Source organism: Microcebus murinus, chromosome 14 (genome assembly GCF_040939455.1).
Source record: "Microcebus murinus isolate Inina chromosome 14, M.murinus_Inina_mat1.0, whole genome shotgun sequence".
Taxonomy (NCBI): Eukaryota; Metazoa; Chordata; class Mammalia; order Primates; family Cheirogaleidae; genus Microcebus; species Microcebus murinus.
Window position 1 is genome coordinate 76,091,136 of NC_134117.1, and position 12,725 is coordinate 76,103,860.

General features: G+C 43.8%; 1 protein-coding gene across 1 annotated transcript in view; it reads left to right on the forward strand.

Moving 5' to 3' along the window:
* Nucleotides 1-8,103: 8,103 nt before the first annotated feature.
* The window catches only part of LOC105860129 (polyunsaturated fatty acid 5-lipoxygenase), a 48,159-nt gene continuing 43,537 nt past the window's right edge, over nt 8,104-12,725 (forward strand). The window contains exon 1 of the mRNA XM_012744636.3: nt 8,104-8,360. Coding sequence (XP_012600090.2) covers nt 8,211-8,360 — 150 coding nt within the window. The 5' untranslated portion in view covers nt 8,104-8,210. The remainder of the gene's footprint in view (nt 8,361-12,725) is intronic.

Below are 12,725 nucleotides of genomic sequence, written 5' to 3' on the forward strand. Positions count from 1 at the left end.
ATGTGGAAACAACCCAAGTGCCCATCAATACATGAGTGGATTAATAAAATGTGGTATATGTATACCATGGGGTACTATTCAGCTCTAAGAAACAATGGTGATATAGCACCTCTTGTATTTTCCTGGATAGAGCTAGAACCCATACTACTAAGTGAAGTATCCCAAGAATGGAAAAACAAGCACCACATATACTCACCAGCAAATTGGTATTAACTGATCAGCACCTAAGTGGACACATAGGAATTATATTTATCAGGTGTTGGGCAGGTGGGAGGAGAGGGGAGGGGGTGAGTATATACATACATAATGAGTGAGATGTGCACCGTCTTGGAGATGGTCACGCTTGAAGCTCAGACTTGAGAGGGGAGGGGGGACAAGGGCACTATATGCAACCTTAGAATTTGTACCCACATAATATGCTGAAATAAAAAAAACAATGTGGTTCAGGCATAAACACAGACATGTAGACTAATGAAACAGAATAGATAGCACAGAAACAAATACTGACATACATGGTCAAATGATTTTTGACAAGGGTGCTAACACTATTCAATGGGGAAAAAAGAGCTTTTTCAAAAATGTTGGAAACATTGGATAATCACATACAAAACAATGAAACTGGACCCTTAACTTACACCATGCCCCAAAATACTCAATGGATCAAAGACTTAAATGCAAGACCTAAAACTATAAACTCTTAAAAGGAAGCACAAGGGAAAATCATCATGATACTGGATTTGGCAATAATTTCTAGGACATGACACCAAAAGCACAGGTCAGGAAAAAAAGGAGATAACTGGACTTCATCAAATTAAAAACTTGTGTACATCAAAAGACACTATCAACAGAGTGAAAAATCAACACATAATATGGGAGAAAATATTTGCAAATCACATATCTAATAAGGGGTTAATATCCAAAATACACAAAATTTGCAAGTCAACAACATAAAAACCAACAACCTGATTTAAAAATAGGCAGAGGCATATTCTCACTTATAAGTGGGACTGAAACTGTGGCTACACAGAGCTCTCAGAGTGGTATATGGACATGAAAGACTCACACTGTGGGAGGGTGGAGAGGGAGTGAGGAATGAAAAATTGCCTAGGGGATACAATGTATACTACTTGGGTGATGGGTAGTCTGAAAGTCTAGACTCCACCCGCTATACAATATATACATGTAACAGAATTCAATTTGTTACAAAGGAAAACCCATGAGACTAACTGCAGACTTCTCAACTGAAACCTTACAAGCCAGAAGAGACCAGGGCCTCATTCTTAGCCTTCTCAAACAGAATAATGCCCAGCCTAGAACATTGTGCCCTGAAAAACTAAGTTTTTTATACAAAGGATAAATAAAGAACTTTGAAGACAAGCAAAGACTAAGGGAATTCATCAAGACAAGAACTGCCCTCCAGAAGTACTCAGAACAGTGTTACACATGGATCAGCACAATAAATACTCATCAATGTAAAAATCATCCGAAAGCTAAAGGTCAAAGGCCAGATACCACAATGGCTCAAGAGAGAAAACAAAGTTCAACTGACAGGATGAACAGAAATCTGCCCCCCTTTTCAATTCTTTCAATAAATGTGAATGGCTTGATCTGTCCACTAAAGAGACGTAGGCTGGCCGAATGGAGAAATATACATAAGCCAAGTATCTGCTGTCTTTGGGAAACACATCTAACCCACAAGGATGCATTCAGACTCAAGGTGAAGAGATGAAAAATAATATTTCATGCAGACAGAAGCCAAAAGAAACCTTATGTAGCCATTCTCATTACAAATGACTTAGTCTTCAAATCAAAAAAAGAAATGAAAGACAAAGATTGTCACTATATAATGATGAAGAGTACAATTCAACAAGAAGACATAACAATATTTATGCACCTAACTCAAGTGTACTCAGATTCATAAAACAAATCCTACTTAATCTAAACAAAATTATAAACAGCAACACTATAATACCTGGGGACTTCAACACCCCTCTGATAGAACAGGACTCATCCTCCAGACAGAAAATAAATAAAGAAACAATGGACTTAAACAGAACTCTAGAACAAATGGGCTGACTGACATTTACAGAATATTCTACCCAAAAAGCACCAAATATACATTTTTCTCATCAGCTCATGGGACATTATCTAAGATTGACCATATCCCAGGACCAAAAGCATGTCTCAATGAATTTTAAACAATAGAAATTATACCATGCATCTCCTCAGACCACAGTAGAATAAAAGTATAAATCACGTCCAACAGAAACTCTCATTTCTATACAAAGTCGTGGACCAAACAACCTTCTGCTGAATGATTATTGTGTTAAGTAGGAAATTAGGCTGAAATAAAAAAGGTTCTTTGCACTAAATGACAAAAATGACACAAGTTATCAAAATCTGTGGGACACAGCTAAAGCACTCCTAAGAGGAAAATTTATATTGATGAATGCCTACATACAAAAACAGAAAGACATAAATCAACAATCTAATGAATCAAAGAACTGAAAAAGATGGGCAAGCCAACCCCAAACCCAGCAGAAGAAAAGAGATAACCAATACCAGAGCAGAACTAAATGAAATTGATTTTAAAAAATTATAGATAGGAAAGGTTAATAAAACAATAAGTTGGTTATTTGAAAAAATAAACAAAATTGACATGCTTCTTGCTATGTTAGTGACAAGCAAAAAAGAGAGGATTCTAATAAGCTCCATCAATAATGAAAAAGAAGAAATCACAACTGATACCATAGAAATACAAAATATCATCTATGAATACTATAAAAACCTCTACGTACATAAACTTGAAAATGTAGAGGAAATGGACATATTCTTTGAAACACACAGCCTCCTTGGGCTCAATCAGGAAGAAATAGAACTCCTGAACAGACCAATAACAAGAAACAAAATTGAAGCAGCAGTAAAAAAAAAAAAAAAAAAAAAAAACCTTCCTAAAAGCAAAAGTCCTGGACCAGATAGATTCATACCTGAATTTTACCAGCCCTACAAAGAACTAGTGCCTATCCTGCAGAAATTATTCCACAACATCAAGAAGGAAGGAATCCTCCCCAACATGTTTTGTGATGCCAACATCACCTGACACCAAAATCAGGTGTCAGGAAAGGATGCAACAAAAATGAAAACTACAGCCTAATATCTCTTATGAATATAGATGAAAAAATTCTCAACAAAATTCTAGCACTGAATTCAGATGCTTATCAAAAGAATAATGCATCATGACCAAGTGGGCTTCATCCCAGAGATGCAGGTATGGTTCAACATATGCAAACCTATAAATGTAATTCACCAAACAAACAGAAGACCATATGATCCTCTAAATGGATGCAGAAAAGGCATTTGACAAAATTCAGCAGGCTTTTATAATAAGAACACTTAATAAAAGAGGCATAGATGAGACTTACCTCAAAATGAGACAAGCCATATATGACAAACCCACAGCCAACATCATACTAAATGGGGAAAAACTGAAAGCATTTCTGCTTAGAAATGGAACCAGACAAGGTTCCCCTCTATCACAGCTTCTGTTCACCATAATGCTAAAAGCCTTAACCAGAGAAATGAGACAAGAGAATGAAATCAAGGGCATACAAATGGGGTAAAAAGTGGTCAAAATTGTTCTTTGCTGACCATATGATCTTATATCTAGAAAACCCTAAAGATTATGTCATGAGACTACTGGAAGTGATAAACAAATTGAGCAAAGTCTCAGGTTACAAAATCAATGTACAGAGATCAGTAGTACTCCTATACACCAACAACAGTCAAACTGAGAACCAAATCAAAGACTCAAAAGCCTTCAAATAGCAACAAATAAAATAAAGTACCTAGGGATATATTTAAGGAGATAAAAGAACTCCACAGGAAGAACTATGAAACACTGAGGAAGGAAATAACAGAGGATTTAAACAGGTGGAAAACCATACCATGCTCAGGGGTCGGTAGAATCAACATTGTTAAAACGTCTATACTACACAAAGTGATCTACAGATTTCATGCAATCCCTATTAGGATACCAAGATCATTTTTCGCAGATCCAGAAAAAATAATTCCATGCTTCATATAGAACCAGAGAAGATCCAGTATAGCAAAAGCAATCTTAAGCAAAAGAACAAATTGGGAGACATCAATTTACCACACTTCAAGCTATACTACAAGGCTATAGTAACTAAAACAGCATTAATAGGATGGGTTCCAGCTCTAGCCAGGGAAATACAAGAGGAAAAGCACAGACTTTTGCAAAAATAAATAAGTAGGATTATGTCAAGCTAAAAAGTTTCTACCCAGCAAATGAAACAGTCAACAAAATTAAAAAGCAACCTACAGAATGGAAGAAAATATTTGCAAACCATCTATTTAATAAGGAGTTAATATCCAAAATACTTAAGGAACTCACATAAATCAATAGCAAAATAATAATAATAAGAGTAACCTGATTTTAAAAATGGGCAAAGGATCTGAATAGACATTTTTCCAAAGAAGATATACAGATGGCCAACAGGTATATTAAAAGGTGCTCAACATCACTAATCATCAGGGGAAAACGCAAATCAAAATCACAATGAGCTATCACCCCACATCTGTTAGAATGGCTGCTATCAAAAGGACAAGGAACAACAAGTGCTGGTGAGGGAATGGGAAAAAGAGGATGCTTGTACACTTTTGGTGGGAATGTAAATCACAACAGCCATTATATAAAACAGTATGGAGTTCCTAAAAAAATTAAAAATAGAACTACCATACAGTAATTCCACTTCTAAGTATATATCTGAAGGAATGAAATCAGTAGGTTAAAGAGACATCTGCCCTCTCATGCTCATTACAGCATTATTCACAGTAGCTGAGAACTGGAAACAACCTAAATGTCCACCAATGCATGAATAAAGAAAATGTGGTATGTATATTTTACACAATGGCATATTTTTCAGCCATAACAAAGAAGGAAATCCTGCCATTTTGCAAAACCTAAATGAACCTGGAGAACACTATGCTATGTGAAATAAGCCAGATACAGAAAAGCAAATACTGCATGGTCTCCTATGTGGAATCTAAAAAGTCAAACTCATAGAAACAGAGTAGAGCAGTAGTTACCAGGGGCTAGGTGGTGGGGAAATGGGGAAAATGTTGGCCAAAGGGTACAAACTTTCAGTTGTAAGTTGAATAAGTTCTGGGGCTCTAATGTACAGCATGGTGACCATACTTTATAATACTGTATTGCTACTGAAATTTGATAAGAGAGCAGATTTTAGGTGCCCCCACTCCCCTTACACATACATACAAATGATAACTGTAGGTGGTGATGGATATGTTAATTAATTTGACTATGGCAATCAGTTCACTATATCTCTGTCTCAAATCATCAAGTTTTATACTTGAATTATTGTCAATTAAATATTTTAAAATAAAAATCATAACAACTTATAAAACAGAATATCAAAGTAATACTGCATATTCATATAGGAGAAAATTGCATAATATCTTGATTGATACAGAAAAAAATTGATAAGATTCAATATCCTTTCATGATAAAAGTGCTAAAAAAAACAAATGGTGATAAAGGGCATCTGTGAAACCCCATGGCTAGCATTACACTTAACAATGGAAGACTGGGTGCTCGCTTCTTAACTAAGGTACAAGACAAAAAGATGGCTGCTTTTGCCACTTCTATTTGACCTGGTACTGAAGTTCTAACCAGGGAAATTATACAAGAAAAACAAACAAAAAAAAAGACTTCATATAGGTGAAGGTGCAACTATCTCTATTTGCATATAACATGATCTTGCATATAGAGAATAAACACACAAACACGCACACACACCATTAGAACTAATAAACAAGTTCAGCAACTTTGCATAGTACAAAATGAATATACAAAACATCAAGTGTTTTTCTATACACTAGCAATGGACAATATCAAAATGAATTAAGAAAACAATTCCATTTACAATAGCAGCCAAAAGAATAAAATGTTTAGGAATAAATTTAACAAAAGAGGTGCAGTACACTGAAAACTACAAAACATTGTTGAAATAAATTAGAAAAGATTTAAATGAATTGAAATATAGTCCATGTTCATGGATCAGAAGATTTAATATTGCTAAGATGGCAATACTCCCCAAATTGATCTGTAGCATGAATTCAATCCCTACCAGATTTCTATTTTGCTGAAATTGACAAACTGATCCTATAATTTATATGGAATTTTAAAGGATCCAGAATAGCCAAAACAATCTTGAAATATAAAGAACAACTGTGGTGGATTAACACTTCCCAATTTCAAACTTTACTATAAAGCTGCAGTAATCAAGACAATATGGCACTGCATAGCATGTACTACAGATCAATAGGCTGAAATTGAAAGTCAAGAAATAAACTCTTACATTCATGATGAATTGATTTTTAATGAGGTATCAAGACAACTCAGAAAAGAACAGCCATTTCAACAGATGATGCATTGACAATGGATATTGACATACAACAAAATGAATCTGAATTCCTATATCATGGTACATGTAAAAATTAAATCAAAATGGATCATATTAATAGATGTAAATGAAAAGCTAAAACTATTAAGAAGAAAATATGGAAGTAAAACTCCGTGGTCTTATCACAGGCAATAGTTCTTAGATATGACACCAAAATCACAAGTCACAAAAGAAAATGTATGTATTTAATATATTGGATTTAATCAAAATTAAAAACGTTTGCGCTTCAAACACCACCATGAGGAAAGTGAAAAGAAACCCACAAAAGCAATCAAATATCTGTAAACCATACACTTGACAAGAGACTTCTATCCAGGATATATAAATAACACAACTCAATGATAAAAAGATAAATAGCCCAATTTTTTAAATGAGCCAAACCTCTGAATATACATCTCTCTAAAGAAGACATACAAATCGCCAGTGAGCATGTGAAAAATTGCCCAGCACCATTAGCTATCAGGAAGATGCAAATCAAAACCGCCGAGTGATAGTACCTCGCAGAGGATGCGACGTGTCGGCAACTGAGGCAGCCTGCCTTCCATGACTTTACATAGCCACCAGGTCACGCGGAAAGCATTCGTGTTCTCGTTTATCCCAGATCGTTAGACATTAATTACTAAGTGTGCACCAGGTCAGGCCCCGTGCTGAAGGGGAGCGGGGACTAGGGCGTGACAGTGGGAACTTGGGGCAGACTTTCGAGGCCAGGCCCCAGGCGCGGAAGCCCCCCTGGCGCACAAAGCCTTCTACCACACCTGCCACCTCCCCTCCAGACCCTCGCCCAGCACGACGCAGAAAGCCGACCGCCACCCGCGGCGCAGCCCGTTCCGGGGCACAGGCTCTGACTCGGGAGCGTCCTGCCGTGGCGTGCACTTCTTCCCTAGGACTCGCCGCCGCCGGTCCACTCCCTGAGCCATCTCCTTCCTCCCCTCCGCACGCCCAGACTGCCAGCGCCCAGCTTCTTCCTCCCAGCGCCGCCGCGAGCGCGCCGACCTCCGCCTCCCTTCCTGCCCTGCCGCCCTGTCTGGCTGCCCTGCCCCGCCGTCCGCTGACAACCCCGCGCCCGCCCGCCGGCACGCGGCACAGCTGGCCCTACCCCGGCCCCAGGAGAAGCCCTCCGTACTGCGGGTGCCAGCGCCAGAGTCGGCGCTGCTGTGGCCTCCCGCACGGAGCCCTCCTGGCTCCCCAGGTGGGCCCCTCCCCGCTGCAGGTCCCCAGAGAGCCCTGCTCTAAGTCAGCGCCGCGCGGGCGCCAGTCCCGGGCGCGCGGCCCCCCGCTCGCCCTCGGTGAGGACAGCGCCTCTGCCCAGGGCCCCCGGGCCCGGGAGCGCCAGCGGTTTGCAGGAGCCTGGCCCGGAGGGACGCTGAGGCAGACGGGAAGGGTGAAGGGTGCGAACAGTGAGACGGAGGAAGGGGGAAGGAACGAGGGGATGGCGGTCACGGTTGCCCCAGGCCCCGGCCGCTAGATCAGACTCCAAGCGGAGGAGGTGAGACACGGGAACAGGTGACCCTGCCCTGACTTGACCAGGTCGGGGGCGCGGCCCGCGGCGGGAGGGCGGGAGGGCGGGGCTGGGGGCTGGGACGGGCGGGGCCCCGGGCGGACGGACTGCTGTGGCCCGCGGACGGACGCCGCCTCGGCGCGTGTCCCAGCCAGGTGCGGACGCGCCGGCTACTGCGCTGAGGTGCCCCGCGCTCGCCGCGCAGCGCCATGCCCTCCTACACGGTCACCGTGGCCACCGGCAGCCAGTGGTTCGCCGGCACCGACGACTACATCTACCTCAGCCTCGTGGGCTCGGCGGGCTGCAGCGAGAAGCACCTGCTGGACAAGCCCTTCTACAACGACTTCGAGCGCGGCGCGGTGAGGACGCGCGGCTGCGATCGGGCTGCGGGCGCGGCCGGGACAGTCGGGGCGCCAGGGCCCGGGCGAGGGTCAACCGAGGGTCCGTCGGGGCGGCCGAGAGTGAGCTGGGGGTGCCCAGGACCCAGTCGGGTGGTGGAACTGGGCGGGGGACCGCCCTGGACCCCAGCAGCCGGAGCGTTGCGGTGGCCAGGCCCCGGGTGGGGGAGGGGGCGCTTGCAGCGTGCAGTCTGCAGGCGCTTCTGCCCGCGGAGGAGAAGCCGAGGGCCTCCTCTCCATCTCTCCGGTGGGGACTCCAGGGCTCTGAGGCCATTTCGCTGGGCGAGTGCTGTAGGCCACATTTCTGGTGCCACCGCTCAGTAGGGCTCCTTCCGCGGGTCTCACGGGGTGGGGCTCCGCTCCAGAACCCTGAGGGTCCTTGTCCTGCTGTGAGGCACCGAGAGCGCCTCGCTGTGGGACAGTGCAGGTCAGGGGGCTCGGAGGCTTGAGTTCCATCTGGGCTTGACTAGCTCACTGTGTTCCTCTCTGGGCCTTAGTTTCCCCACCTGTAAAATGGAATGTTGGTTTCATTCTGGTCCGTGAGTTATGAGGGAGCCCAGGCCGTCTGTTGGCTCAGAGCGGCTCTTAGCAGATGTCTTCGCACCTGGGCAGCTTGCATTCTCAGGACAGGCCCAGAGAAACCTAAAGGGAAGGCTTTTCGGAATCCTAAGGGGGGGCGCTCCCTCCCAGCAGAATGTTCACCAGGGAACACTCCCCGCTAGGGATGAGGACCCAGTGGAGGAAGAGGGGGGAGAAGGACTTCCCTTCTCCTCACTAGAGCCCCTGGAGTCTGGGAATTCAGGTGTTAAAGGCAAACCACGTTTATTGCACCTCTCGCCTGTAGTGCCAGGCACTGTGTGTGGCCATACACGGCTTCATTTGGAAGACAGCTGCTGAAGCTGGCAAGGGCCTGAATTCCAGCTCCATGACTCTCCTGAGCATGGGCAGGTCCGAGTTCTCAATGAGCACCTGCTGCATACGAAGCGCTCAGTAAATGACTCTGATGGTAGTCCTGCACACACTGCTGGTGCCCAAGGAATATCAGTTTTCTTCTACCACTTCCAGCTCCTGAACTGGACCAGAAAAACTTAGACTTTACCAAGCTACCTTCTCACCATTTAGTTTATTATTAGGTCAAACCATATGAAATTGCTCATACTTGACTATTTTTGATGAACACAACTGGAAATTTCACATTTCAATCGAATATGTTTTAAATAAAATTTGTGAAGTGTGTTTTAGTTCTACAAAGCCTAAAAGTAAGTAAATAATAGCCTACTCCTCTGGATTGCAAACTCCGTGTGGGCTTGTGTCCTCCCCATGAGCCTGAGAACCTTGCTGTAATCTGACTTGGCATTTAGCCAAGTCCAGCACACTATTAACCTGGCTTGAGCTCCCTGCAAGAAGTGTTAGGTACTGAGTGTAAGAGTGACCTTCTATTGCTTGGTTTCCCCTATCAGGGAACTGCCCTGAGAGAGGGGAGTTAAATGTGTCCATGTGGGATGATGAGACCCTCTGCCATTTCCAAAGCACCTTTATTTATTTCCATTATTTTATAGATTCCCATTTTGCTGGGAGAAATGTTACAATCCGTGTTCTTAACAACACCTAGGGGGGAGGCACAGACTACTTGGCCTTTATAAGTGCCCCCTCCCATCTCCTCTTCACCCCCCAAGGTTCTGTATTAAAGCACAGGCTTTTGGTGTGCCCAAACTGTGCAGCACAGGGCACCTCGTGTATGGTTCCTCCCAGGAGTAGGTGCGGTGCTAATGGGGTCTTGGAGCAAGAGTGAAAGCTCTGCTCTGTTCATTATTGCCCCACCCTGAGAAGCCATTCATATGACACTGGATTAAACACCTCAGGCAGAAGCCCAGAAGCAAATTTCAGGAGAGATTTGCATGTCCCATTTCCACTGGATTGAGACAGCAGCCAGGTAGAAGGGCTGTTGGGCCGTAGGGAAGAACTAGCTGGGTCCAAAGTCTCTTGGATAAAATCGGTTTTTGAGAAAGTTCCTGTAGGTGCAAAGTTACTCCACACTTTGTCTTGCACAGCCCAGAGCTACTTCCTCATTCTCTAGTCAGGCCGTCTTTAAAGAGAATTCATCCCTTTTGAGTAAAGGTAAAAGAGAAACCTTAGAGGAAGTACTTGCTGAGAAGACTAGGCAATCCCATTTTGCTGGGGGAAATGTTACAATCTTTGTTCTTAACAACAGTAACAATAATAACAAAAAAGGCAATTTCCATGCAACCAATTCAGTCATTGCCAGGTCACTGACAGGTCAACACCCCTCTTTCCCCCAAGCACAATTCTTTCAAATAATGGAAAGGACTGATTTTTTTCCCTCAGTAAACTGTATTAAAAATCCCTAATTATTCTCATCAGAATTCTGCGTAGTGATTAAGGTCAAGACTGGGAATTATCAACAGAAAAGAAGCCAAACTCTGTAAAAATAATTGTAGAGATTTATTCTGAGCCAAATTTGAGGGATATGACCCAGAGCCACTCCCAAGAGGCCTTGAGCAAGTGGACTCGCTGTAGCTGGGTTACAGTTTGGTTTTATACATTTCAGGGAGACGGGTTACAGGTGAAGTCATAAATCAATACGTGGAAGGCATACCTTGGTTTGGCCGGAAAAGTCTTTAAGTGGGGGCTTACAAGTTATAGGTGGGTTTAAAGATTCTTTGACTTATAATTGGTTAAAACATGAACTTTTGTCTAAAGGCTTGGAATGTTTCAACATAAGGAGCTATTATCAGAGACAAGCCACTGGACATAGATTTGTTGCATAAATTGAGGACCTGCAGATCTATCTTGCATACCCTTAGGCCTGTTAATGGGTTACAAAGGATGTCTCCAAGAAGGGAGGGGGGGATGATGAGGCATGTCTGACCTCCTCAAGGCAGGCAATTTAGTGTTAGGATATCCCCTTAGCCAAGAGGGGGTCCATTCAGTCAGCCAGTGGGGGGTGAGCCTTAAGATTTTATTTTAGTTCACAGAATTGAGTCCTTTGCAGGCAGGATTGTCCTGTAAATGGTCACACCTTCACTGGGAAAGCCCAGATCATACACCAAGTAGCCTCAGTTCCAGAGGCTAACCCAATTCTAGGCAAATTTGACAAATTCATTTGTTTCTTTGACTCTGTAAATTTAAAGTAAATCAGGTTGGATGGGATGACTTTCACAATCTGCAGATTTCTGGGAAAGCCTAATGGGTCCATTTCATTCCATAATGGCACTTTAAAGAAAGCCAAGGCCAATAGGATGATGGTTCTAGAATATATTCTAAGCAGAAACAGATCTTGTACAATATATGCTTCTAAACTATAGTCAGTGGATATTCTTCATATATTTATGAAGTATAAATTCTAGAATATCTTCTTCTCAGGAATGAGAATATATTAGTAGACAATAACCTTACTTCCTTATGACCCTCAACCTCTCTGTCTCCTAGCGTTCTCTGTGTCCCATCTCTTCCCGACATTCTGCCCCCTCTGTCCCCAGGGCCCCCATTTCTACTCTCTGCGCAAAGCTCTCCCCCTCCCTTCTTTACTGTTCCGATTTCTCCTTCCCGCTCTGTCTTCCAGCTGCCCCCAGGGTCCCCTTCTCTGCTCCCTCAGTCCCCATCCCTCTGCCCCACGTTTTCCAGCTTTCTGCCCCTTGCTCCCTTGAACCACTTCTCCCTTTTTCCCTCAAATGAAAACTGACTAACACGTTGCTGAAATATTCAAAAGCTTTAAAACTATATGTCCAATAAAGAGTTGAAAGCAACAAGCGAGATGAGCCAGCTGGCCCTTGTGAGACGAGGCAGGCCAAGTGCATGCTTCCCGTCTCTCTCCAGCATCTCAACTGCCCATGAGCCACTCTCGTCCCCAGGATGCTGTGTCCAGCCTGCCTCCTCCCCCATGTGTTCCCCACGTCAGGGACCTTGCTCTCACAGTTCCCTCACCTGAAATGTCCTACCCATGCCCCACTCCCCGCTCACCTCAGAAATCTGACCTGCTCCCAAAGGCTGCCTCAAGTACCATCTCTGCTAAGAAGCTTTTCCATGTTCTTCCCTGCCACCCCACATTACCCCTACGCTCCATCAAGTGCATAAACCAGGGCTCGAAGCTGGGCCTTCCGGCTCCTAGTTCAGGGCTTTTCCCAAGACATGGCCATGGAGAACAGCGGGAGGAACCTAGGCTTGGCTGTCACCCAGGCATGACTTCTAATCATGGGGCCACACATTGCTCACCAGCACAGAGGGTGCCTGACCTCTCTGGGCCTCAGTTTTGATCTGTAAAAAGGGATAATCACTCAGTCGTTCACATGTACGGTGCTCACTGAG